Source organism: Natator depressus, chromosome 3 (assembly GCF_965152275.1).
Source record: "Natator depressus isolate rNatDep1 chromosome 3, rNatDep2.hap1, whole genome shotgun sequence".
NCBI classification, from domain to species: Eukaryota; Metazoa; Chordata; order Testudines; family Cheloniidae; genus Natator; species Natator depressus.
Window position 1 is genome coordinate 167,458,087 of NC_134236.1, and position 27,899 is coordinate 167,485,985.

Genomic DNA, 27,899 nt, shown 5'->3' on the forward strand with positions numbered 1-27,899 from the left:
GTGATTTTTTAAAATTTAACAACAAATTTGGGCAACATAATAGCTTTAAAACAAAACCCCTTAAATTTCATATTAGCTAAAAAAATCAGTTTTCTTCCACGCTTATTTAAAAAAAAGTGACAAAAATGTAGTGAAGAGCCACAGTATTTGTACAATCCTGGACTAAGGGTGGGTGAGGAACAGATTGCTGACTGATGTAACCCTCCCTCTTCCTCCCACTCCCTCCCTGATCAGGATGTTGATTGCCCAGCCCCCACACTACTCATCTGGTCACATATCACTTCCCACCTCCGTGGAGGGGTGTTTGGAGCATAAGTCATTGAATGGGGGGGTGGGCAAGTGTTGGGGGTTCCAGGCAATTGTCTAATCCATGAGGTGTAGAGCGAGGTAATCACTGTGTGTGTGGGGGGGGGAGGAATGTTATCAGCCAGTTATCTCTAAAACTACTTAGTTTGTATGTAGCACGTCATCCATAGATAAGTATCATTATCCCATTTTACAAATTGGGAACTGGAGATGTAGAAACATGAAGTGACTTGCCCCAGGTCACCCAGCTGGTCAGTGGCAGAGCTGGGAATAGCATCCACCTCTCCTCCCAGTCCACTGCCAGACCCACTGGACTGCACTGCCTCCAAAAGGCATGAATTGTAAAAATACTGCCGTCTTCTGATTGACCCAGTGGTCCACCCGCAGCTCAGGGGAAGCATCTACATTACAGTGGTACAGCTGCAGGGTAGATGTGGCCTGATACAAAATTGATGGGAGGTCAGAAATTAGGCCTATTGCATTTTCTTATCAACACTAATTGGCAAACAAAGATTTCTGAAAGCAACCCTCTATGGCTCTGGAAAGCACCAGCTAGGGGAATGCTGTGGTCTCAATATGCCAATATGATGCAAAAGTTTGGCTCAAATAGCAGAGAAAGGTGCAGCATTATAAGACGTGAGAGTCCCGGTTCAGAAGATTCCTCTTTAAATACCAATGGAAATAAGCATTACTGGATTTTTTGATCTATATAAAAGGCATGGAAAGCTGCAGTCTTGTGGCTCTCTTATTTTCCATCAGCCTGCTCTCAAATTATTAATCGTAACTGATTTTCACCTCATCAACAGTAAAATAGCCTACCTGTATAAATACAATAGGTAAAACTTTATTGAGCTTTTATTCTTTAAGATGTCATTTTGGTAATACAAAAATTCCACGTAGCATGAAATATGTATACGTACACTGTAAAAAAAAAGTAATATAAAATAAAGCCCCAAACCACAAACTACAGAGCAGAGCTGTGTTTCAGATGCTCTCTTTTTATTGTTGTTTGGCAAGTGTTCATTCTTTCAACCGCTGATGAACTTTGGGGAACAGCTTCAGGGCATTACATGTTGTTACTTCACAGACTGTTTCTACTGATACTCCTTTCACTGCAGCAATGTACTGACAAGCAATCCTGATCTTCTCTGGTTCATTTCTCTCCTAAAAGAGAATTGCCAACAAGGTTACACTATACAAGAAACCAAGTGAGATCAGCCTGGCTTACCCAGGGCCCATAGGACTGAGTCCCTCCCTTCCGTTAATTACTTCAAAAAGGTCACGACTGGCATTTACAAATCTTAAATCACAACTAGGCTCTATGATAAGTTAGATGGAAGAGTCAGCCTGATACTGTGCAGTTTTGGATCTGACACAACCATAGTTCTATGGCAATTTCATTATATTTTAAAGACAACAGCTGGATCAAGCTCAAGAAATTCTACTTCTTTTGTTGCTAAGAATAAATATTCAGCAACAGTTTGAAGTTCCTGAAACTTCTCTGTGGAGATTATCAGCAGGAAGAAAGCTGTGTTCTTTGAAGTTCTATATATATCAGCCTTGATCCTGCAAGATGTCGAGTGCTAAACTAAAACCCATGCGACTTATTTATTTAAATATAATAAAAACAATACCTAACCAAGGCTTGAGGCACTCTGACATCACTGATGCTACAATAAAATCCCAGCAGCATTAAGAAATCATTTCACAGGAACTCAGGCAGCCAGAGTCCAGAAACTCCTTTCAACCCTTTTATTGCTGCGGGACCCAAAACCTCAACCCTCTCCAAAAACCTTATCAAACAGGTGTTTTTTGAAGCATGGCCAGAATGTCGCCAAATTTGGACTATTTAGGGGAGTTAGTTCCAGAGTCCTGGAGCTCTCAGACAGATGCTCTTTCTTTTATAATGAGGGGAGATCCACCTCGAATGTCCCTGCTCACCACAGCTGTTGCAGTGTGGCACAGGGAAAGAGCCAATCCTCCAAGCAGGCCTGTCCCAGGCCATTAATGGCTTTATAGGTCATAACGAAAACCTTAAACTCCACCCGGAGACTAACGGACAGCCAGTGCAGATCCTGGAGTCATATGCTTCTGGTAAGATGCCCCATGCAGTACCTAACATCTCAACTGCCACCGAAGTCAACATGGACTCACAACACACAACAGGTTCAAGCATTGCTCAGCACCTTGCAGGCTCTAATCTATTAAAGAGACATTTTCATGTTGATTTCAAAAATTTAAAAAAAAAAATCCAACTAAAATGGGGGTTTTGTTTGAGTGTAAACATTCCTGTGCAGTTTGGTATCCTGAACACTGGCTCTCATGCATTAGCACAAAATGGCAGAACGAGAAACTGACTAGTCTGTTTTCCAACTAAATGTAGTGCCAAATGTACACAGACAGCATTAGTGATGACAAATTAGATTTCTAAAATTTGTAGTGTTAATTACCTGTGGTGGTGGTAACAATACAAAGAAGAAAACATTTATTTTAATGATCTGATTTCACATGACAGTGCCCCTTTGAGCTCAGAGGCGCCTGGGGGTGGTGTTTGAGATCTAGGTTAAACTATGTATTTGTTAGTGTGTGTCAATGGAGTGACAGCAATGTAAACCCAGTGAGATAGCAAAATTAACTCTATAGTACAGTGGTTTTCAAACTTTTTTTCTGGGGACCCAGTTGAAGAAAATTGTTGATGCCCATGACCCTGTGGAGCTGGGGATGAGGGATTTGGGGTGTGGGAGGAGCTCAGAGCTGGGGCAGAGGGTTGGGGTGCAGGAGGGGGTCAGGGCTCTAGGCTGGGGATGCAGGTTCTGGGATGGGGAAGGGATGAGGGGCTTGGGGTGCAGGAAAGGGGTTCCAGGTTTGGGGGGGCTCAGAGCTGGGGATTGGGGCACAGGGTTGGGGCGCAGACTTACCTCTGGCGGCTCCTGTCAGTGGCACAGCCAGGGTGCAGAGGCAGGCATCTCGCCTGTCCTAGCACCACGGACAGCACTGCACCCCAGAAGCATCCAGCAACAGGTCCGGCTCCTAGGCAGAGGTGTGCGAGCGGCTTCGCGCAACTCTCACCCACAGGCACCGCCCCCCACCCCCCAGCTCTCATTGGCCGGAAACCAGCCAATGGGAGTGCAAAGCCGGTGCTCGGGGTGGGGGCAGTGTGCAGAGCCCCGTGGCCCCCCTGCTGGCTGCTTCTGGGGCACAGCGCGGTGTCAGAAAAGGTAGGCACTATGCTGCCTTAGCCGGGAAGCACCGTCGACGGGACTTTTAACATCCCGGTTGGCAATGCTGACCAGAGCTACCCAGCACCTTACGTGCCGTGACCCATGGTTTGAAAAACATTGCTATAGTATATGCACCAAGAAATATTTTTCTCTCCTGGCATTCTTTTGGCTTTTCTTTTTTAATGTGAGAGAAGGGACCTCTCTTTGCATCTTGCATATGGCTAGTAGTCAGGGCATTAGAGAGCATGAACCCCGAATGCATTAGAGTGCATGAACCCTAATAGTCAGTCACTTCATTTCTGAAACGCAGGTTGGAAGGGTTTAGGATTTAAACTAGTAAGCTACATACTTTACTTACTGTACCTCTTTCTTTGGGCCAAGAGAGGGTGAGTCGGTCTCCAAGCAAATGTTCTCTAGTGGAATCTGTCTTATTAACTTTGCTCGCTTGTAAAGACAGAATAAAACAAGAAACAACACAGGTAAGAGTCTGTTCTTGTCGCACTAATCAATATAGAAAGGAGCACACTATACATTTACACACACAAAATCAATTAATGGCTAACAAGTCTGGCTGTTTGAGCCACTGGGGAGAATCCTATGCCTCCAGTGAGCTGCAAACACAAAGGTTAAGCAGAGTATACTTGCCCATCAGAGCCTCTACCACACTACAAGGATTGTGAATATTCACCCCCCTCAAATGTCTGTTAATCTTTTCTAAATGCAAGCTGTCTTTAACATTCTATTAAGTACATCCACTCACCGAATGACACGTTACTGTGGTTGGGAAAGGCAGTACAACAGCCAGCCAGGTGCTGGGCTGGTATTGTAGGAGACCCACAGTCAAGAACATCCTGTGGACTCCTGTTCTCATAACCATTAAACTAATGACTTCAGGTAGATGGGGTGGGTTGTGGTTTTCTCTCTCTGTGTCTAGGCAGTTACAGCATGCTCACTGCCATGGTATCTGAGCCCCTCTCAGGGCTGGTGTGAAAGGTAAAGGGATTCACTCCACCAGAAGATCAGAGAAAGGACAATGGAGCAGATGGTAGCTTGGACGTGGGAGGGCTCGGTGTCTCGGCACAAGAATTGGTCATTTGGCGTAGGAATCAATAAGTTAACAGCCTTGTGATTCCTTGGATGCTTGGGCCCAATCATCCGGCTGAGAGGCACTAGCATGACTCATTCAGTTAACACTGTGATCAGCCAGAAGGAGCATGGTTGTGAGCAAGTCAAGGCACTCTCCTCTCACCAAGTAGTTAGTTGTGCTGTCTCAGCAGCACTTCGAGCCCAAGTCAGCAGTGCAGCAAGGGACAAGGATAAATTCAGCTGGCACTACGTAGCAGGCCTGGGTATGACCCGGAAGAGATCTGGAAACCCCGTTGTACAGAAATGAAAGATTAACTGCTTTACCGCTGCTGTACTAGGTGTATGGGGAGGAGGGGAATGAACCTCAAATCCTGCCTCATGTACTTGACACAAGAAGGTAGGAATGAGCCATGCCAAGAGTAACTCCACTGGAGTGTCTTTGATGTAGAATATGTTTAAGTGAGATCAGAATGAGGCCCCTAGATGACAGCCTGCAAAGACCCTCCCCCACTCCAAAGTCTGAGATTCTTTAGATAGGGTATGAATGGGATCCCACTTCCTGACCTTCAGCGTCCTGCCCCGCTCCGCCTCCCGAGGGGCTCTATGCTCTTAGACCCAGATCCACAAAGGTACATAAGCACCTAACCCCCTGACATAGGCACCTCAGTCCCAATTTTATGTTCCATAAAACTCCCACCACACCCTGTGGGCACCTAAACTCAGGGAGGTGCACATCAAACTATCCCATAGTTCAGGGGTTAAAGCACTCTCCTGAGTGGTGGGGAGACCTCTGTTCAAATCCTTTCTCCCCTCTAGCAGAGGAGGGAATTCAACCCAGGTGTCCCACAACCCAAATGGGCATTTTAACCACTGGGCTAAAAGTTATAAAGTGGGCCTGGGGGTGCCCTGGGTTTTGCAAGGATTGAGCCAGGCACCTAACTCATTCTTACAAGAAATGACTTGCTGTAAGCAAAGGCGCCAACTTCCGCTGGTGCCGGTGGGTGCTTGATCCCCCTCTGCCCCTGGCTCTGCCCCAACTCCACTCCTGCCCCGCCCCCTCCCAGCCCTGCTCCGCCCCCATTCCAACCCCTTCCCCAAAGTCCCTGCCCCAATTCCACCCCCTCCCTGCCCATTGGACTCCTTCCCCAAATCCCCGCCCCGGCCCCACTTCTTCCCCGCCTCCTCTCCTGAGCGCACTGCATTCCTGCTCCACCCCCCCTCCCTCCCAGTGCTTGTTTAGGTGGCAAGCGCTGGGAGCTAGGGGAAGAAATGGGGATGCAGCGCGCTCAGGGGAGGAGGCGGAGGTGAGGTGAGGAGGGGGGTGGGGAGGGGAGCTTGGCTGCCAGTGGGTACAGAGCACCCACTCATTTTTCTCCATGGGTGCTCCAGGAGCACCCACGGAGTTGGCGCCTTTGGCTGTAAGCACCCAAGTCATCAGCTGGCACCCCGGTGGCAGGGCATGGTGTATCAGGCTCTCATGCTTCAATGGCCCCAGCTGACAACCAGTCTGGTTCTGCAGTAGTCTACGTCTTCTTGCGACTCAGCCCTCCAGCTGAGTCACCTAGACTCCCATCCCTTCTGGAGTAAGCCAATAGTCCCTCAAAACAGGAAAGCACAAAGTCTCGTGGCCTCTATGCCAGGCCCTCGGCCCCCGTGTTGGACTCATCGTTCCTGCCTCTTCCAATCTTCAAGCCTGTACTTCCCCTCTCAGTCTTGTGGGAGAGATAGGGGAATCCAGGCCCAGCCTCTCCTCTGGCTTCCTGCCCAGGGACCCTGTTTAGGTGGTTATGGCCTTGTTGTTCAATCCCTCGCCACTACCCTGGGTTGCCCCTACCTTTCCCTACTTGTCAGCACCTTCCATAGATCTGGGAATACTGCCATGAATTTGTGGCTCCCCACAGCTTCTTCCCAGCTAGCTACTGAGGAGCTTCCTCAAAGTTGCTCCCAGCCTGTGAAATACAGCCCAGCTGCTGCTAAACAGTCCTTCCCATTTACCTCCTTCTGACAGGGAGTCCCCCCAGCTCTCCTTCTTGGAGCTGGATTTGTGCTTAAGCCCACTGCAGGGCCTCAGCCACCTTCTCCTTCAGCTAGCTCCTTTTCCCCAGTTAGTCCCAGGCTCAGAGGATCCAGCAGGCCAGCCTTCTCCTGCTGATCTGCTCTCCTTCCTAGTCAGCCCCCAACTGAGCCATGTTCAGGCCTTTTAACTCCTCCCTCCAGGCTTGACACCTATTGCAGGTGTAGTGGGGTAAGGCTGACGGCATCGGCTCTCATTAACCTCTTCAGCTCCAGTGTGAGTTTGTTACACCCTCTCACAGGCCCTAAGCCGCCTGACTCCAGGAGAAAGGTTGCCAGTTGTGGATGGCTAGCAGAGATAGGCGCATCCCTGCAGGCTGGACTTAGGTGCCTATCCCTGTGAGAGGGGCAGGTCTTAGGACACATCCCTCTCATTAGCATCCCCCATTGGCTATCTTAGGCAGTTCCCCACTTTGTGTGCTGGCTTTTGTGGATCCCATTCTAAGGCACTTGTCTCTCCCCAGTCAGTGTATAGGGAGTTGAGGCGCCTAACTCAACTTTGTGAATCGCAGTGTTGTTCCTGTGATTTCCTAGGCACCTAAGAGTTAGGCATTGCAACGCTCAGCCTTACAATGCCTAAGTCCCTTTGTGGATCCAAGCCTTAGGCCCTATCTATGCCAGAGTAATTCTCTGAAAATCTCCCACTGATGTTAACAGTGGTTCAGTTCCACTGGTGTTAGCAACACTGAGTGCCCTAGTGTAAATGGGCCACCAGATACTCAGCAGAGTCATATGACCATGTTAAAAACAGCATTGCTGGTACTGGTAACACTGGTAGAGCTCAACTGATCTTAGCAGCAAGTGCTACAGACCAGGCCTTTGACTGTAAAACTCCTGGCAGCAGGGACTGTCTCCCTCTATGTATTTGTATAGCGCTTATGTAACCCATGCACCTTCTGGGTGTGGTGTTGTGTCCCATCTAGTGGCACCAAGACCACTTAGAGAGAGATAAAGTGAGTCTGCTCTACAGCCTTAGCTAACAGCCAGTTGGCTTTTAGCTCATGAGGTAGAGGCTCATGCACTGAACTCCAGAGGCCCCAGGTTCGATCCCGCCCACCAACAACCAGGGTCTGTCGGCATTACACCTACCAGAACAAAGCCTCTAACTGGTGCTTAGGAGCATTACTGCAGCACAAACACCACCACTACCAATTCAGCTCACTTTGATTCTGCCTTTGGGCCAGATTTTGATCTCCCTTACACTGACTGCACACTCATGCACCTTCACTGGTTTCAATGGACTCACTCCTGATTTACATCCATGTAAGCAAGAGGGGAATTGTCTTTGTCTTCTTCTTGCAGAAGCAGCTTTTCACATTTTCTCTTGCCATCCTCCATCCCTGACCCTGTCCATGCACCAGGCCACATCGCTTTCCTCCTTATTCTAACCCTTCTTCCAAACTCACAACAGTTAGTTAACCAAACCCAAATGTCAGGGATTTAAAACATCAGTGTGTAAAGATCGTTAATGCCATTAACCCCAAAAGTGTTTGTTAGGAACGCCAGCTCTAGCTCCATCATCATGTTCCAACCATCGTTCCCCAGCTAAGTGTTCTTCTATAGCCGTAGCCCCATCATTGCTCCACGCTGCAATATATTAAGTTAATTAATCCTCATTTTAAAAAACCCAACAAGAACTAAAAGGCCACATATGTTCCTCCCCGCATCCCTTGCTGAGCTATTGTGATTTAGACTGTAAGCTTCCTGGAGCAGAGACTTGCCATTCTTCATTTGCCTTTAATTCTGTCCTGATTTTATATATATAAATAAAAACAGAGAAAGTGTCTCTTAGGAAGTATGGGTATCACATGTGCCTATAACACACACTGGGCCCGATTCTCTTTTACACGAAGGCCCATCTACATGGGGTGACAGTGGGCCAGTACAGGCTGGTATGGTGTACCGGTAAGAAGCCAGTGCCAGCCTGTACACAGCCCACGTTAAAGAGTTGTGGCGGCAGTGCTTTAACGTTGCTGCCCCTTTTGCCTCCCCTGTCGGCAGAGGGGGGAGGATGGAAGGGGGAAGTGCTGCCGCGGCAAAGGACCCTCCTTAGCGGCAACGCTTTAACATCGCTGCCCCTTCCCCCTTGGCAGCCCTGCCGGTAGGGACCGCCGACGGGGAAGGCAGAAGGGGCAACGACGTTAAAGCAGCGGCCAGAGCCCCAGGCCCTTTTAAATCGCCACCAGAGCCCCGGGCGGTGGGAGCCAGGCAGCGCGGATGGGGCTGGCTGGGAGAGACTGACTCACAGCCCCGCCCCTCCTGCCCGAGACCCCGCACCCTTCAGGGGCCAGAGCCGGCCCCCGTACTGGTAAGAATTTAACATTACTTTCACCCCTTCATCTACATTGCTCTGGAGGAGTAAATGTGCCCTAAAGGGGGTATAAATGTAGTTTACAGATGTTATGTACAAAGGCAATTTACTGCCAGAGTGGCATAAAGGGGCCTTGGTGGGCATGAGAATTCATGTCATTGTATGCATGTCCCCAGGGTCATCCTTGCCCTCTGCCTCACCCTACCCTCCCAAATACCATCCCCCAATATCTGAGCCAATGCAGAACGTCATTTCTCGCGCAGTCCAATTAAAACTATGCTGAAACAGAGTCCATGAACTTTCCAGGGACTTACCTGATCATTCCTTGTGACAGCTGGAGGAAAAGAAAAACAAAAGCCAGCTTGTACTCCTTCCAGGGCAACAGAGGGCCTGCCAGCAAAGTTATGAAGCAGTGCGTTCCAAATACCTGCACCACATAGAAGAAACCCAAAAAGCCTAAAGACACTAAAGCTAGGCTGTACGAGTTTAACAGCACCACAGTAAAGATTTGTATCATGAACGTTTTTTTTCTGGTTTTAATTGTAAGAGACTTTAGTGCTGGCTCTCAGTCCTGAAGTCCTTTATTTATCCACAGGCAAAATATGCATCAACCATGGCTTTGTAGGATCCCTCCCTGACGAGTGAGAACATAATTGATTTCACCTGTGACCTCTCTGCTGGGCCTGCCAACAAAGGTGCAGACTCTGATTCCCATGTATCCACTGGGAACCGGACCAAGACCACCAAATTCACTTCATATCAACACCAGAGAGCTGTCAGTGGTAACAATTTTCAGTTGGCATCTGCCGGGGCCAAACTGGAACCTGAAATTAGAGGTGAAAGGCTCCACAGTCAATTACCTACCTCCGCAGCCTTTCTGTCCCTCAGCAGCTTATTTCTGTCCTGCTATCATTAATTGTGTTTGTAATATGCACAGAGATGTAGATAAGTAAATATTTTAAACATATTCTAATTGTATCTTTCTTCACAACATAGGCCAAATTTCAATCTACAGATCTGCTGGAAACAAATCATAAAAAGAAATAAAGCTATCTGGACACCGTACTCTTCTTGCTTCCATTCAAAGAGTGTAGTGGAAGCTGATGCTGAGACAAAGGCTGCTTTGATTCACTCACAAAAAAAGTTACAATAAAAAAAAAGAAACAATTCTGTTTCATCAGAGGTTTTCCACTCTGCAGAAACTGTCACTCCTTGAGCATAATACGTAAACTTGGCAGCTCCACAGCATCTTCCACTCATAGTTTCCAAACTTTAATGAATGGAGTTCTAGGACACACACGTGAAGTAGGGAAGCATTATTAGCTCCATTTTACAAACAGGTAAACTGAGGTAAAGGACTCACTTTTCTTCCCAGTTACAGAGGTAAATCAATTGAATTACACCAGCATATAACTTGTGTAAGAGCAGAAACAGGCCCAGAGAGCAGTTAAGGATTTCTTCTTGCAACAACAATCAGTACTGGTTATAAGGGTTTGATCAGAATGGAAAGCGAGACTTACCTTGCTCCTTAAGAAAAGCAATAGTTTGTCTCCCAGCCGAACGAGAATGCACGTTTCTGGTCATTACAAAAAACATACTTTAGAGAAGCAGAGAAACACTGGTGTTTTTTTAAAATATAAAGTGATTTCTTTTTAGAAAATAAGCTCTCTCTCATAAGGAGAAAACGTTACTGTTCAGGAAAACAAGGGTTACAACTGGCACTGCTGGCAAAGTGAAGAGATTTGGTTCTAGTCTGAAAAAACAGCTATAGAAAAACGGCACCTTCTTCCTCACCAGGTCTGCACCTCGTGTGTATTTAGAGTCAGATCTGCTGAATTTAGTGACAAAAATAAGGTGCTACTCTTGTTTGCCATGCAGAGCCAACACAGCTAAGGGAGAGCAAGCTGGATTCCTTTCCTCCTACTGCATCATCATCAGAACTATTTACTTAGTACCAACCAGTTTCACCGACATAAACTGAATGAAGACAATGACACTGCACAGTCACTGAGGGCTTCATGTGACCTGCAGAACTTTTATTACTGGCGATGATGCAAAGAAGAAAAGAACCCAGCTTGGTTTTCAAGTCAAGGGTTGAATCTGAGGGCTGGCAGTTGGGGGGGGGGGAATCTTTTCACTGGTAAACTGAACACATTTGTGCTGGAAATCACTGGGAGACGATAAACACAGCACCCTGCCACACAAAAGTTACTTTCATTGAAACAAAGAAAGAATTACAAACTAAGAGATTTTATTCTCCATCCCCACTTTTTAAAGTTCCTACCATGTGGGGGCAAAATGAGGTGAGGGGTACAGGTGGTTTAAAGTTCTCCTTTGCACTGCCCCAGTGCTGGTGCTGCTCTGTCCAGGCCATTATCCCTAAGCTGAACAGCTAAAAGGGGCCAAAAACAGTAGTCCAGGATAATCATGGCACAGAGGCATTCTAGCGTCTCTCCCCACTCCTTTCTCCAGCCATGCCCCCTTTTATCTGCTAAGTCAGCTGCAAGGGGATCAAGTATAACAAGTTGGTATTACACCACCCGAGGGCCCCCCCGGCACTTGACGAGCCTCCCTGGGCCATTTAAACTGGCTTTATGACCACATTATGCTGGCGGTGCAGTGCAAAGTGGTCATGTTGCACCAAAGGATATGGTCTTTTACTTTTTGAAATATTTTGTTTTAAATTATCACTGCTGACCACGTTTCTTTCCAACCCCTTCTTCCTGTCCTCATTTCCCCTCCTCTGTCTGAATTTTAAGAACCAATTGTTTGGATTGGATTTGTTTGTATTCTCCTGTACAGTGCCCCAAGCACCTTGGGAGAGGTACTTGATACATATAATTATCCCCACTCTCCTCCTCGGATGTGGGGTTTGCATGTTGACTACCTGTTGATAGTTAGGAGAGTTACACATATAGGGAGAAGAGAATAAAGTATTATGGTCTTTGTCTTCCTGTTTCCTGATGCTGAACTCGATATCATCAAATTAAATATAAAAATCTCAGTTTATTTTAATAATACTCTTATTTCCCCCCTAAATGTTCACTTGTCAAGTACAGTGGAAAACCACCTATCTCATGGAATAGAGAGTTTTGGGAGAGATGCTGATTTCATTTATGCCAGTGTAACTCCTCTGACACCACTGGAGTTATACCCACATAACACAGATCAGAATCTGAGCCATAGACGTTATTCCAATAAAAGCTCTGGATTAGGGGGTGAGTTTTCCAATGTAAATGACATACATAGAGGCATGAAACCTAAATTTGGACAACAAGGAGTTTAGATAAGAGGGTCTCTCTTTGCTGTGGTGGGTGCATGTGCCTAATCCTGCTCCCATCGAAGTCTGTGGCAAATCTCTCTCTGGTTGAAATCCTGGCCCTAATGAATTGCGGGGGAGCTTTGCCATTCATTTCAAGGGGCCAGAATGTCATCCTGTGACTTAATTTGTGCAGAAGTGGGACATAAAATGATGCCTTGAAATAATACAAGTCTAACCCCCATCGAGGTTTTATTTGGGGAGCATAGCTCAGTTCTTATCCAAAAGATGAAAAGTGTACAGATGGAAAATACACCTCCTTTCAAAAACAATTCTTTCAGAAGAAATGCCAGCAAGTCTCCCACATTTTAAATGATGACTTAGCTAGAGAGGAACATTCATCAGCCCTAATCTCTTGACACAGGCTCTGGCTTCCCAGATGTAAGCCACCTTTTATTATTGTTATTTTTCTTTTTAACCTTAAACCATTGAATATTTTGACTAAAAATAATCCAAACAACCCATCATTATCAATATGCTTTACCGCCCCTCCTGCACTCCAGGAGCTGTGACTTAGGAAACAGGTGCTGAGCTTAGTTAAGATTTGATGTATGAGGAAGACTTTGCTTGGAGGTGTTCTGACTCACACTGGCAGGTCCAGCTGTTTGGCTATATCCAGCTGTAACGCAAAGACCTTCTGCTGCTCCTCACGTTGCTGGGATGTGGACACAAACCACGGAGTGAAGTCTAGACCAATCTGCAATGAGAATCAGTTAAGGGATGATACAAAGTTTGTGAAATCTTAAGTAAACTTCAAAATGCATGGAGAATTAATGCTTTCAGTACATTAAACTTCAAATGCTGTAGGCTACTACGAGAAACCACTATAACTAAGACAAGATTAGAAGGCACTACAATCTCTATATAAGATCTTGTACCTGGGGGTACAGTAGTACATGGATGCAGAATAAACTATATTATATATAAGATAACATAAAAACGCTTTGCTAGGAAAAAATCTATAGCAGCTCATCTAGTCTCCCTACCACTGTCCTAGCTGCAGGATTCTAGCATATCTTTGCGGACCATCTCCAATACTTATTCATAAAATGATCACCTGGGGCCTGATTTTAGTCTCACACCAAGAGAGGAGTTTGGGGTTTGTTGAATCTCAGCAAATATGATTTCTGTCTATAAAAAGAAACGTAAGCACTACAAACCACAGATTGCAATGTATTGCACAGGCCTACCAGAGCAATGGCTGAGTCAAGAAAACCCTGATACTAATGAAATCAAATAAAGCACTCTACCTCTCCAATAGCCACCAGCTTATCTTTGTGCTTCTCAAAGAATGGAAGGGCAGGTTCCAAGTCCTGTAATAAACCAGCTACAGCTCACATGCTTCGTTAAAATACCAGTGGGGTAAAAGAGGTCCTGGCATGTCAATGAAATTGCAAAACAGGCATTAGTAGACCATGGTGAGTGCAGAAGTATAAGGCAGGTATTAAAATTATATACTGAATTGTCTACCAGCTACTGAATGTTTTAAGTACCCATTCTTTAAATAAGACTATAATTAAAAATTAAAAGAAAGCCCAGTCATTCTGCTGGGCTGCCCAGAGCCAGCCACACAGCCACACTACGGTGGAAAGTACAGGCTTGGGCTGGGGCTTGGCCATAATAGCCAGAAGATGTGTTGATTCAGCATATCTTCAAGGCAGCCTCAGATGGCAGGGCTCCTCTGGAAGTCCTGGGGGAAGTGTAAAGCTGCCCTCCACTGATGGAATCCCCAACAGGGACAGCAGTGGGAATAGCATGGGTCCTCCCCTGAGGATGAATGCCCCAGTATGCAACCTCTCCTGCTGCAATTTGCATCCCATGGGCCAGCAGAGACTAGTCAAGGCCACAGTTTGCAAAGTGCAAAAGCAGCTATATAAATAAAAGGCATCACTATTATCCCATAGGGCTTGTCTACATGGAAGTTAGTGCCCATAAGCTCGGGTCTGAATTTACCAGGGTGGATAAAATCAACGATTTAACTTAAAAAAAAAAATCAGATTTTTTTGACAAAAGGTTTTTTCCCCCAAAAAGCATGTCTAAAGATAGTTTTAATTAAGACACATTATAGTTCAAAGATATCTCATCATGGAATAGGGATTATAAATTCTAATTCTATAGTGTGAGACAATATATTCATGTAAAGTTTAAAAAAAGTTTTGTAAATGAGTTCCAATAGTTCATGGATTAGGGACCCAATCTTATGGGGTTCCACAGGTTTCTGTATAGATTATTTAGGTTAATCTTTCTATCTACCCAATGGGACTCAGTGCTCAGTCTAGAAGATACCACCAGAGATGAGTAGTTTTGCAGTTCTCAAACTGTGGATTTGTGTCTCTGGAGGTAACATGCTTGTTAACAGCAAAAATGTTTTTAAATAAATAAATATATATAGAGAGAGAGGTGAGAAATAAGACCTCAGCTCTATTGTCCCTCTTCAAATTTGTGTACACAGAGTCAATCCCTTACCTCTCTCTAAAAGTGCAGTTTCAAAAAGTGCAATGAATAGAAGATTGTTGGAGCGGAATAGATCTGGACAAGGAGAAGAAGTCTGGGGATAAATGTGAGAAGCGAGGGACATATGCTTGTTTTGTTAAAATATGTGTTTGCTGTTGAAGAAAAAAATCCAGAATACTTAATGTTGTTGTTTTAGTTAAATAAAACAATTTAAATGTCTGTTTGGTGATGTTCTCCTCCTAATACAACATGGCAAGAAAATCCTCCAAATACTAATGATTAACCTGTTGAATTGGAGATAATTCAATGACTTCATAAATATCTGCTTCAATTACCTTTGGTAAATGAAATAACCAAACAATCATTCATTTTCTGATATAGCTGTGAAACTCATCTGAAAAGTTTTCAAAATAAATCACTGTTTAAAAATGTATAGTGTGTACCTTCTAAAAATGAAACCTACATTTATCTCTGAGTTGTGAAGAATATGTATGACAGTTCTAACAACCAACAAGATTGCACTTTTATGTAGAAACCCATGATTAAATCGAGTCTTCCTGACTATTTTTTAAATCAAATCCACCGTGGACTTTACAGTGCACTAGCTGCTCCACAGTAACTTCCCATGTGGACACACTGCGCACTATAGCACCTTTGTGCACTTCAGCTTTTTTTGGTCCAGTAAAAGGTATTCCCCACCTTGCCCCTCTAATATCCTAGGACCGACACAGCTAAGACTGCACTGCACAGGGAACTATGACCATCATGATCACACAGCACCCTCTGGAGGCCAGTGAAGGAACTGCCTTCATGTCTATTGACAAGGTGCTGTGGTCATGGCTTATGCATAAGGCTAAGATTTTGTCACAGTTATTTTTAGTAAAAGTCGCAAGCAGGTCACAGGCTTCTGTGGATTTTTGTTTACTGCTCGTGACCTGTCCCTGACTTTTACTAAGAATAACTGACAAAATGGGTAGGAAGGAGGGTCTAGCACCCACCACTTCTGGGGCTCCAAGGTTCTCCCTGCTGCCTTGTGCCTCAGAGCTGTAGAGGAGCCTGCCACCAGCAGCAGCTTAGAGCTGTGGGGAGCTGCAGGGCCCCTGCCGGCTGACAGCTCCAGCCCCGCTGCTGAAGTGGAAAATGTCACGGAGGTTTCTGGAAGTCACTGATTCAGTGACTTCTGTGACCTCCATGACAAAATCTTAGCCGTACTAAGTTATGCATCAAGGAAGAAAAACAGGATAAAAATCATAAAATAAATGGGCCCTTGCTTGAAGTCTCCTTAAACAGCTTTTATCATCTGCTTCAAGTCCTGCACCTAACCTATTTCCAAGATCTCACCATATTTGCTAATTTTCTTACTCGTTGCTTCATCTCCAAAAAAGGCAAAAAAAACCTGTAATAACTCCGAGGCCAGCCACGACTTCATAGCTGTCACCAGGTTGCACAGCAAGGGCACTCCGAACTTCACAGGAAAGGAACTCAGACCTTCCTGCTCTGAAAGCACAGACTCTTACTCCTTAAAGGAGAGCTCCCTCCAGTTGTTAACTAAGTAGGGCCTATGCACAGATCTGATGCCATCTAACAGAGAGCAGTATCAGACATACACACTAGCCAGTTTTCCCCCCAATAAAATTGGTGATAATTACATTATCTTTATTAAAGTTAGGCACAGAAGAGAAGTGTCCATATTCACCCATGTGACAGCTGTAGACACAACTGCTACCATGGCAGATTTCTGCTCCAAAGACTTGAAGAGCTACATAAGTGGAGTTACAAATACCCATATGAAGAAATTCATTTGATTTAGCAAAATACAGGCATGGGAAGCTCGGCAAGTCACCTGAACAGTAACACTGCGATGTCCATCTGCACTGCTCTGAATCGGATGAATCCCAAAACATGCCATGACAGACTCTGGATACCTTTAGGAGGGGGAAAACATGTCAATGGGATTAAAACATCTAGCTCAGCAGTGAGAGTAACATCCAGTGGCTGTTTGGTGGCCTGTAGGCAATAAGTTAGCGGTCACAGCCAAGTTTCTAGCAGAGAGGTGTCCTCACTCAGGGAACACCCATCACAATCAGCACTGAGTTGTCATTCTTAGTAGAAACACCAAGGACTGAACAGATTGGGAAGATTGAAATACCCTTTCACCACTAGAGATGGGATGGTCTCTCAAAGGCCTGTCTACACACATTTTTGTACTGGTATAACTATGTGAGTTAGGAATGTGATTAGTTAGTGTTACCACTATGCCAGTACCACCCCTACTGTGGTCACAGCTACACGGATATAAAAGTGCCTTATACCAGTAGAGCTTATTCCCCTTCACATATGTGAACGGCTATAGTGATATAAAGCTCTTTCATTCCTACACAAATACATCCACCCCCGTGGGGCTGCACCACTTTAACTCTAGCAGTATAATCAGAATGGTACAACTTGTGTGTGTAGACAAGGTGGGGCTGAGGCACTTTGGTGAGGCAGAGGACATCTGCAATGCCACCCCATGCTTTGTCCATTCTTAGGAGAAATAGATGTCTCCAGGACTGCTCTTTTGCACACTCAATTCATACATATGCAGGTGATCAATAATGTTTAACAATGAATACTTGATCTCTTGATATTTCCATGTTTTACATTTTGCTTTTTTTAAAAAACAAAGAAAAATACAATCTCTCTCTCCCACACACATGCACATACATTATTTTTATAAAAGCAAAAGATACTCTTTGTTAGTCTGTTCCAGTTCTCCAGCTCTCTGCCATGGTGAGTCAAAAACAACCCTCAGGCTCATTTGTATGCAATCACCCTGTTTAAAGAGGCCATATTGCAGTCCATTCTCCCTTAGAATTAGAAGAGGAGAGAATTTAGACATGTTACTTCCCCTCTCCTCAAAGCACTCATGGAAGAATAAATGTATCTTGATTTTAGGTTCTCACCTCTGTAGGATATATGGTCCATTCCCCTGCCTTACAACAGAAACAGCTTGCTATTCAGCATGTACCCCTCCAATTAAAGGCAAAATCCCGCTCTTATATTCATATGTTCAGCTCCCATGGAAAGCCCTGTACAGTATAGTCTTAATTTCAAGTATATAGTCAACTTTGCCTTAAACTCCTTTATGCCATCACCTCACTCATCATATGGCTGACGTTCCACACTTCAGCAACTCTGTGTGATGAAGCCCTTCATAATATCTAGCCAATGTTACAACTTCGAAACAAGCTGCTACCTTGGAGGGGTGAAGGGGTTATCTCCCGCATCCTCATTCACCTTTAGACACCTGAAGATCATTACAATATCACCTCTTTGTTTCTTCTTTTTCAGGGTAAACATGTTTACATTTTTGTCAGCAGACACACATGCAAGGCCACGATTCTGTCTCATTGCCTTCCCCAGTACTCACCCTGTAATCTGGATATCCTTTTTTAAATGAGATGCACAAAAGTTGCACATGATTCTAAGAACACCATTCGCAAGACCTTATGCGGTGAGATCGCTATAACCCAGTTGCTAGGGCACAGGACTGCGAGTTGCGCATGGGGTTTATCCTTGGCTCTGAGATGCAATCACTAGTCCTGATTCCCCACTACCCTACCTCCCTGTGTTGTCATTTACACATGCACCAAGTGGGTGTGAAATGCTACCAGATCAGAACAGTAGATTTACCCTGACCATGCACAGATGTAAATGACTATGCAGAGCCCGAGGCAGTGGAGAACCAGGCCCAACAGCATGATCGTGGCCAATTCAATTAATCTCTCTGTGTTTCAGTTTTTCTATCAGTAAAGTGAGGATAATGAGACCCATTCACCTCTGTCCAGAATCTGGAGAGCTAGATAAGACAAGTGCTATGGCAAGTGTTAAGTAGAGCGTTATTTCTTTGATCTAAAAGATGTCTTTTTACTTACACAAGGCATGCAGTGAAATAACAAACCTTTCTGCTAGATCAATAACTTCCTCAAATTCACTTTGCTGCTCTGTAACAGAAACAAAGGCTCGAACTCCAGCCTGGATTGAAGAAAAACAAACAAACAAAACCCCCTGTATTTGTTACTGGTGAAAGTTACACTTCCCTCCTGTTTTATGTATGTGTTTCCATTTATAAACGACTTAGCTAGGAACTGCTCTAGGAGCACATTCACTAAACTCACTTCAGTTAAATACATCATTAAATGAGTGGAGGAAAAAAAATAAAGTAGTACCAAAATAAATGACTTCTCACCTATCCAACCATGCAGGATTGAACAATATATTAGCCACACTGCCTCTCTGCCCCTCCTAGTCCAACCCCATCTCAAAATCCTGAGAGAAGAGCTAATCCTTAATTTGCCCTAAAGTTTCAAAGATTGAGGGCTTGTCTAGACTACCGCTTAAGTCGATGTAAGTTACATTTGTAGGGCTGTGAAAAAACCACCCCCGAGCGACATAACTTACATCGACTTAAAGCCGTGTCTACACTACGCTATGTTGATGGGAGATGCTCTTCTGTTGACTTAGCGCATCTTCACCAGATGCGCTAAATCGACCTTGCTGCATCGATGCAGTGATGGCCGATTTAACGTGGTAGTGAAGACAAACCCCAAAGCTCTGTTGGGCCAAGGAAGAAAGCAAGCTCCAGAGACTAGGGCCCCTTAATGAGAACACCCTGACGGTAGGCCCCTCTACCAAACCCTGACAGAATAAAGCATTCTTGATCGCTGTTCCTGAGCCCAGAATTTGGGGAGCCCAAATGATCTATGCTAATCCTTCCAGTTGCTTCACACGCACCCCTCCCAAGCCTTTCAGTTGCTTCACCACTCAGTATTACTGCAGTCTTGTCCAATTTGAGTCAGGCAACCAAACTTGCCAGCTGGATGGGATGCAGTTACTGAAGATAATGACAGTCAGCCAAGACACTGCAATTCAAACGTCCTCCCTAGCCCTTCTAATGACCCTTTCTGCCCATTAAGTAGAGGAGTGGCAAGACGGAATAAAGTTCAGTGGGTATTTCATATTTGGCTCCACTAACAAATAAACAGATCAAAAAACCTCTACCACTTACAAATTGTGCCCACAAATAGTCTAACATGCTCAGGTTAGTGCTACCCTGTCCTCATGCCACCACCTGCGTGTTTGCTTTACCCACAAGTTACATCTTGTCTTGATCTAGGGTCCTGCTCCTGCTACATCTGCAGCCCTCTGTGCCTGTGTAGAATCCCATTGACTATACTGCAGGATCGGGGCCTACAACTGTAAGCTGTTTGGCACAGGAGCGGTCTTTTAATACATGCTTGTCTAGAACCTAGCACAATGGGGCAACAATCTAGTTGAGGCTTCAAAGTGCTCCTGTAATACATAATAAATAAATCCTAATAATGTCCTGAGTAATGAATAAGGGATTCTGGTGCAGAAAAAGTAATAATTTAAAATAAGTCACTAACCTTTCTTGATTTTTCAATCACATCATTTATGTCCCGCAAGACACAAATGATCAGTTATCATGCAAAGCACTGAGAGACCTGATTTTGTTACATTTAAGCGAGGGATGTGTAATGGGTTCCCCCCCCCGGGGTGCCACCTGGAACTAAGGTATCATTGAGCCCCCCGACCAGGGCCGGCTCCAGCGTTTTTGCCGCCCCAAGCAGTGAAAAAAAACTCGCCGACGAATTGCCGCCTCGGACGGCAGGAGAGAGAAGCTGCCGCCGAATTACCGCCACAGAAACTCTGCCGCCCCTTTCTGACTGCCGCCGAATTGCCGCCACTGCGGAAACTCTGCCGCCCCTTTCTGACTGCTGCCCCAAGCACCCGCTTGGAACGCTGGTGGCTGGAGCCGGCCCTGCCCCTGACCCACCAGCCTTGGCTCCCTTTACACTGTACTGCTGTGGCCAGCCTGCACTTTCACCAGCACACATACAGATAGGGACACACCCAGCTGCAGTTATATGCAGACGCTGTGATCAGCTCTGCATGGGAAGGCTCTAGCTAAGGAACTTTCCAGCTACGCAGGCACGCACTCCACTCTGGGGTGTAAACCCAAAATTATACCATCTTTCGCTGCACAGGGAACTGTACAGCGTAAGCTCATGAAATTCGCCCCCTCCCTTAATGTGGAGAGGAATATACAAGAGCTTTCTGCCCCGAGTTATGACTCCCACACAAAGCAAAACCAACTTTAACAACTACAAAAAATAGATTTTAAGTGATTATAAGGCATAGCAAACAGATCACCTAGCAAATAAACAAAAATGCAATCTAAGCTTAATAAACTATATAGATCAGATATGAATAGCAAATCCTCACCCTAAGTGATGATACAAGCAGGCTGCAGACTCTTAAGGAGCAAGCTGCACTTGCTTACAGTTCTGAATCCCCCAGGCTAAAGGGAGTTTAGCCTGCGTCCAGCACCTCCCCCAGTTCAGTCTTTGTTCCTCAGGTGTTTCCAGGTGTCTCTTTGGGTGGGGAGTCAGTGAAAAACCTCGATGATGTCACTCCCCTGTCTTAAATAGCCTTTGCATATGGCGGGAACCCTTTGTTTCAAAGCTTGGTTCCCACGCCAGTCAGTGGAAAAACACTGATATCCCAAGATGGAGTCCAGCACCAGGTGACCTGGTCACACGTCCCTGTAGTGTCACTGCAGCCATGAGTTGGAGGCTGTCTACAGCATCCTCAGGAAGGCTCCCCAATGGGAGATAAGCTTCTTCTAAGGCCTATTGTTTTCTCCTAATGGCTCATTAACCTGAATGGACCCTTCCCAGCCAGCCATCTAGACTGAGAGCCTTTTGCCTAGTGCGCGTTCCCCAAGTGTAAACACATTTGTAATACAGATACATAGTCAATATTCCTAACTTCAGATACAAAAATGATACATGCAGACAAATAGGATAATCATATTCAGTAGATCATAACTTTTCCAATGACACCTCACTTGACTTATCTTGCATAAAATACATTATGTCATAACAACATTGCTGTGAAGAATGGTGGAGGGGGGCGTGTCACAGGATGGTCTTGTGTTTCAGCTACCAGGCTGGGACTCAGGTCATCTAAGGTTCATTAGTAACTCTGTCACAGACTTCCTGCATCACTTTGGGTAAGTCGTTTAACATTGTGATTTCCATTTTATGTATGGGAAACCGAGTCCATGGCAATGTTTGCCTAGCTGATGGGGGGGTTGTAAAACTAAATTATAAGATATTTTTCAAGTCCTGGGGTGGAAGGTGCTTGATGAGCGCAAAGTAGCATCATTATTATTTTACAAGAATTTGGTGGCATAGCCAGGAAGAGAAGCCAGGTCTTCTGACAGCACAGACATCCTCCCTTCCTCTCCCAACCGTCTTGAAAGCTAAACGTGGAACCCAACTACATCTGTGCTGACCCCTGATCCCCAGTCCTTCCCTTGACACTTTTGTGCATTACCTTGCTCAGATGCAGGGGCATTTCAAATCCTAATCTCACACAAGAAGGAGTCTGAGGCAGCCAAGACACCAATGGGTAACACTGAGTGCAGAAATTCAAATGGAGGTACTGGAGCCGAGTTCAGCCCAGATTCAGCTACAGAGAACATCAACTATTGGGGGGGTGACACTTTGTACCCCAAAGCAACACTCTAGCACCCCCATAGTTACCATGGTGATATAATTATGATATGTTTTGTACAAAGTATGCCTTGTGAGGTATCATTTTAAAAGACTTGATCTTTTGAACATCAATATCAAGTTGGATTGGGTGTGCTGTCATTGTATGTGAAGTTATGAAGTTTGCCATGCATGTTACTGAAGTATGTTGTAAGGTTGGGAATACGCACAACCAGCCTTTCAGGTACAACAATGGGCAGCCAGATACTGATGATGGCCCATGAAGGGGAATACACACTCACAAGGACTACCCCAGGAACTGTATACAGTGAAGACCTCTCAGAGGGAGCACAAAAACAATGGATACTACTTGACTCACCATAGCAAAAGATCTTTCCAGAAAGCTGGAAGAACTTATAAAGGAGGGGAAGTGACATCATCATTTGTCTTCACTCCCCCCACAACTCAACACCTAGAAACATGTTTGGAGAACAAAGACTGAACTGGGTCCCAGGCTGAAGGGGATTTCCAGCCTGTGTGTGGAAGATCTAAGACCTACTTGTATTGTCGATCAGGGTGAGACACTGCTTGATTCAAATCCTGTCTAGTTTACAGAACTCAGATTGCAATTTTTCTTTTTATTTCTTAGGTAACCAACTTTGATCTGTGTACTTACTACTTATAATCACTTAAAATTTATCTTTCTGTAGTTAATAAACCTGTTTTACCCTTTCCCTAAACAATGTGTTTTTGTTGAAGTACTTGGGGAATCTGCTCAGGGACAAAAACTGGTGCATGTCCTCTCCACCCTGAGGAAGGGGCAGACAGGGTAATAAACTTACACTGGCCAGGCTTCTGACCAGGGCAAGACAGTACAGCTCTGGGGTCCTAGGCTGGGGAGCTGTGGGGAATTGGCTGGAGTCTCGCTATTGTTGGTTCATGAGCGGCTGGCAAAAGCATTCATGTAACCCAGCTGGGTGTGTCCCTGCCTGTGGATATCTGTGTTAAGTGCAGTACCTGGAGAGGTTTGCAGCTAATCACAGCATCACAGTGTCAGAGGGAGCCCAGGCTGGTAAGACAGAGGGCTCAGTGGTACACAAGTTACAGGTTGCATGCCGTCACAGTGGGTGTATGGTTTCATGAGATTTGCTTACCTGACTTGTTTAAAGAACACTATTTCTTCAAGGAACACCCACCTCAATGACTTCAGCCTTCTGAAGCAAGAGCCCTGATGTTAGTAGCGTCACTGACAAGCAAATGAAGGAGAGGCCCAGATTCTCCCTCTCTTTGGTTAACTCTGTAGCCACGTAGGCAGTGATAGTGATCCTTTTAATACAGGGACACAGCAGTGACTACCAAACCACAGCACGTTCTATCTTTGTGTCACACACACACTTCCTTCCATTTGCCTCTAATGCCAGCAGCAATTTTCAGGTTAACAAAACTGCTTTTTCAGAGTTAAATATAATTGCACAATGACAGAACATTCATGTTAGCTCACCAAGTTCATCCCCTGCAAGCACAGACTGTGGTCCCCAATAGAGGATGTAGCAGACATGAGAAACAGACCAAAAAGATTATTAACTAAAAGGCTAGGTGTAATCATTTCTTCCTAATCATACTTCTATTTCAATGGGACCTAGATTGCACAATGGATGCATCACATTTGTATTTACTTTGTACTTGGGGGCGTCAGGTCATTCATGCCACGACACAGAGTTTTTAATATTTGGGTCATTGGGGAGAATTACGATTGGCAGGTTATTTTTTGTTTTTCATCAGACGCACAGCTAATTGCATCTGCTACATTCATTATCAGACCTTGTGTACTGGCACAGAGTAGAAACTCAGAGTTATGAACACCAGACCTATGAATGGACTGGTCAACCACACACCTCATTTGAAACCGGAAGTACGCAATCAGGCAGCAGCAGAGACCAAACATGTTTTTAAAAAGTCAAGTACCTCACACTACTGTGTTAAACGTAAACTACTACAAATATAAAGGGAAAGTTTAAAAAAAAATTTGACAAGGTAAGGAAACTTTCTGTGTTTGTTTCATTTAAATTAAGATAGTTAAAAACAGCAATTTTCTTCTGTGTAGTAAGGTTTCAAAACTGTATTAAGCCAATGTTCAGTTGTAAACTTTTGAAAGACCAACCATAACGTTTTGTTCAGAGTTACGAACAATCTCCATTGGCAAGGTGTTTGTAACTCTGAGGTCCTACTGTATGTACCTTGGGAGACTGCACTTGTGTAACAAGTTTACAAATGCCTGGTTGCAGCTGTTTGTATCTAATGTTAACCTAGAGAGGCATGTCTACCCTTCTTACCTTACCCCAGCCTAGGTGGCTCTTTTTGGGTTTATCACACGACATGTCCCACATTCTACAGGACTGTCTGGATTTAATTAGGGCCACACAGCCCCCTAGAAGCAACTGCACCATCCCGCGAGTTATTTCAGAGTCCTAAAGTGTCATCATTTTGCGATCACAACAGTGTCATGACACAAGCAAGACCTGAGGAAGAGCTCTGTGTAGCTTGAAAGTTTGTCTCGCTCACCAAGGGAACAGAGTAGCAGCCATGTTAGTCTGTATTCGCAAAAAGAAAAGGAGTACTTGTGGCATCTTAGAGACTAACCAATTTATTTGAGCATAAGCTTTCGTGAGCTACATGATGAAGTGATGATGATGATGAAGCGAGCTGTCGCTCATGAAAGCTTATGCTCAAATAAACTGGTTAGTCTCTAAAGGTGCCACTAGTACTCCTTTTCTTTTCACCAAGGGAAGTTAGTCCAATAAAAGCTATTACCTCACCCACCTTGTCTCACAAACCAGTTTGTAAATTACAGAGCAGAGCAAAAGGAACCCTGCTCCTAATCCACCAAAAAGCTCCCTGAAGTGTACCCACCACGTCCGTGCTACAAATGGGGATTCTGCCACGGACTCTAATGGGATCAGGAGCTTCTACAGAGCATACACCAGGCTCAGTGACTACAAGCAGGTAGAGGGAATTCCATCACTAGCCTGGAAACAGCTGTTGTTGCAATCATACTTCGCATACCCAGGGCTGCAAACCCAATAACAGCAGCCCCACAGCATAGGGCCTGTGTACAGAGTGCATCCGCTGTCTGCAGCCTTCAGTCCTACCTGCCTGAACTCCTCGGACGTGAGGTGGCAATGGCAATCGATGAACCAGCACGTCTCCATGTGCAAAGGCTGCTGAAGGCACCCTGAGCAGGCCAGGCCTGAGCTCCGCCTCTTGCGACTCTGACAGACAGCCGAAAGAGGCTGTGGCTCTTCCCAGGGCAGCGACTACAACCCCTCCCACTCGCCCTATGGCGAGCAGCCCAGCCTAGCGCGGGCACACAGCCGCCTAGCTATGGGGCAGAGGGAGCTGGCGTCTGGTGAGCTCTTCCTCCGCACACACGTGCGGGCAGTTTTGCAGCAGGGAGTTCCAGCCCCAGCTCTGCACTGCAGGAGTATTTACAAACGGCACGTTTGAGTTTCCGGGGGGGGAGGAGAGCGAACCCTGTTGTGTCTCCCCCTGGAGTCTCTTTCCAAACGATTACCATTGACTGAAGCTTCAGCAAAATGTATCTACAGGGACACTGGCATTTTAGAAATCACGTTTCTTACAATAATCAGTTTCGATGAGGCCAGGAATGTCCAGAAGCAGCGAATCTTGTTGTCGTCTTCTCAGTCAAACGATAGAAGCTGAAGATTTTGAGTAGATGACACACTTTTTTTTTATACCCACACTTGTAGAATTAGCAATTTCTTCTGTGTTTTATAGGGGCTAATAATTATGGCCTTAGTCCTGAAGAAGTGGTGTTTTACCCACGAAAGCTTATGCCCAAATAAATCTGTTAGTCTTTAAGGTGCCACCAGACTCCTTGTTGTTTTTGTGGATACGGACTAACAGGGCTACCCCCTGAGGCTTAGTCCTGCAAACCCTTAAGCATGTGCATACCTATGCTCATGGGAGGAGGCCCATTGACATTAGGGACACCACTGGTGAGTATTTACAGACATGCTGAAGCCTTTGCAGGATCAGGGCCCAGCATGTGTAATTTGATGTCATGCTATGTTTTCAGTATTGCCTACAGCGACACCATTAATTGTGTTGAGTGTTTTATTCTTTGTTTATATGTAACTTTACCTTTTTTTTTTTAATAAAATATTTCTTAGAATCATAGAATATCAGGGTTGGAAGAGACCTCAGGAGGTCTTCCAGTCCAACCCCCTGCTCAAAAGCAGGACCAATCCCCAATTTTTGCTCCCGCTCCCTAAATGGCCCCCTCAAGGATTGAGCTCACAACTGTGGGTTTAGCAGGCCAATGCTCAAACCACTGAACTATCCCTCCCCATCAAACTCCTTGTTAGAATACAGCCTCTTGTACACAGTTTTTATATCATGGCCCTTGGAGTAAATTTTCTTTTTAACCAGAATAGTTTAATTGGTGCAATCCTTATTGTGGCTGCAGTTACACAAGGTGCATTTTACCAGTATGGCTTATTCCCCTTGCCATACACATTAGGCACTTTTATACTGGTATAGCTGCAAGGACACTGAGGGGGAGTTATATCACTTTAACTATACTGCATCATTACAACTTGTGTGTGTAGACACAGCTTACTACTTATAGTTTGCAATTACTTCAAAATGTTATAAAATTTTTAAAAATCCTTTTTATATGACTAAAAATAACACAAGCTAATCAACCTGAATGAATTTTAAAATGTAATTTACCAGTCCTTAACTAAGATGTTAACAGACTTTTCAGTGTATTTTTAGTTTATTGTCAATGTTCCATTCCTAGTTCTTCTATATTGCCTGTGTCATTGTAAGTGTAACGAATTCTGAAGTTAGCTATCTCAGAACACAGAGGGCCCACTCCTTCACTTACTGAAATTTGTTTGCAACATTGGACTGTAATGACATCAAATGTAGGATATTTGTCATGTGTGTTAGTGCATACAGCACTGCACAAAAGGTGAATTAAATGGTGGGTCTCCACCCTCACCCATATGCTTACATATCTATAGGAAAACATACAAAGACTGGGGGGGCTGGTGTTGTTTGTTTTTACAATTACCTCCAGAACATGTGTTTGTTTAAAATGTTAAATGAAATTTCATCCCATTAAGGATGGTTTAAAAAATTATTAATAACTTCTAAAGTCTTGTTTCAGATGCTCCATTAATAAAGGGCCCAATAGTTAGGCCCTCAACCTCCACGGAGTTCAATGGAAGTTGAAGAGGCTCACCATTGCCCAGGGTCAGTTTCAATGGCAATGGTCTGTAGGTACCTGATGGGGCACCCTCAACTTAAATGTAGCTAACTTAAAAATAAATAAATCATATTTGTACCAGTTGCAGGTACAACCCCTGCCCTCAAGGCCTTGTGTCAGTCTGGGGTTTTGCAGTCACCTATATCGACAAAGAGGATAATCTATGTTCTTCCACTCAGCAAGAGGGGAAAGACCCATACAAATAGCAGAAGAAACTGACTAATGTCTTGATTCTGCAATAAGAGCCTCAAGAGCAGACCCCAGCACCTGCATG

General features: G+C 44.9%; 1 protein-coding gene across 1 annotated transcript; it reads right to left on the reverse strand.

The window, feature by feature from the left end:
* Positions 1–411: 411 nt before the first annotated feature.
* On the reverse strand, positions 412–25,541 carry LOC141984182 (putative deoxyribonuclease tatdn3-A). Its single transcript, XM_074947122.1, has 10 exons — positions 25,483–25,541; positions 20,200–20,233; positions 18,714–18,787; positions 16,614–16,695; positions 13,567–13,629; positions 12,904–13,013; positions 10,518–10,573; positions 9,312–9,424; positions 3,891–3,971; positions 412–1,470 (listed from the first exon to the last, which is right to left on the reverse strand). The coding sequence occupies exons 1-10, from the start codon at positions 25,539–25,541 to the stop codon at positions 1,327–1,329; spliced, it is 816 nt and encodes a 271-aa protein (XP_074803223.1). The 3' UTR covers positions 412–1,326.
* Between the last annotated feature and the right edge of the window lie 2,358 nt (positions 25,542–27,899).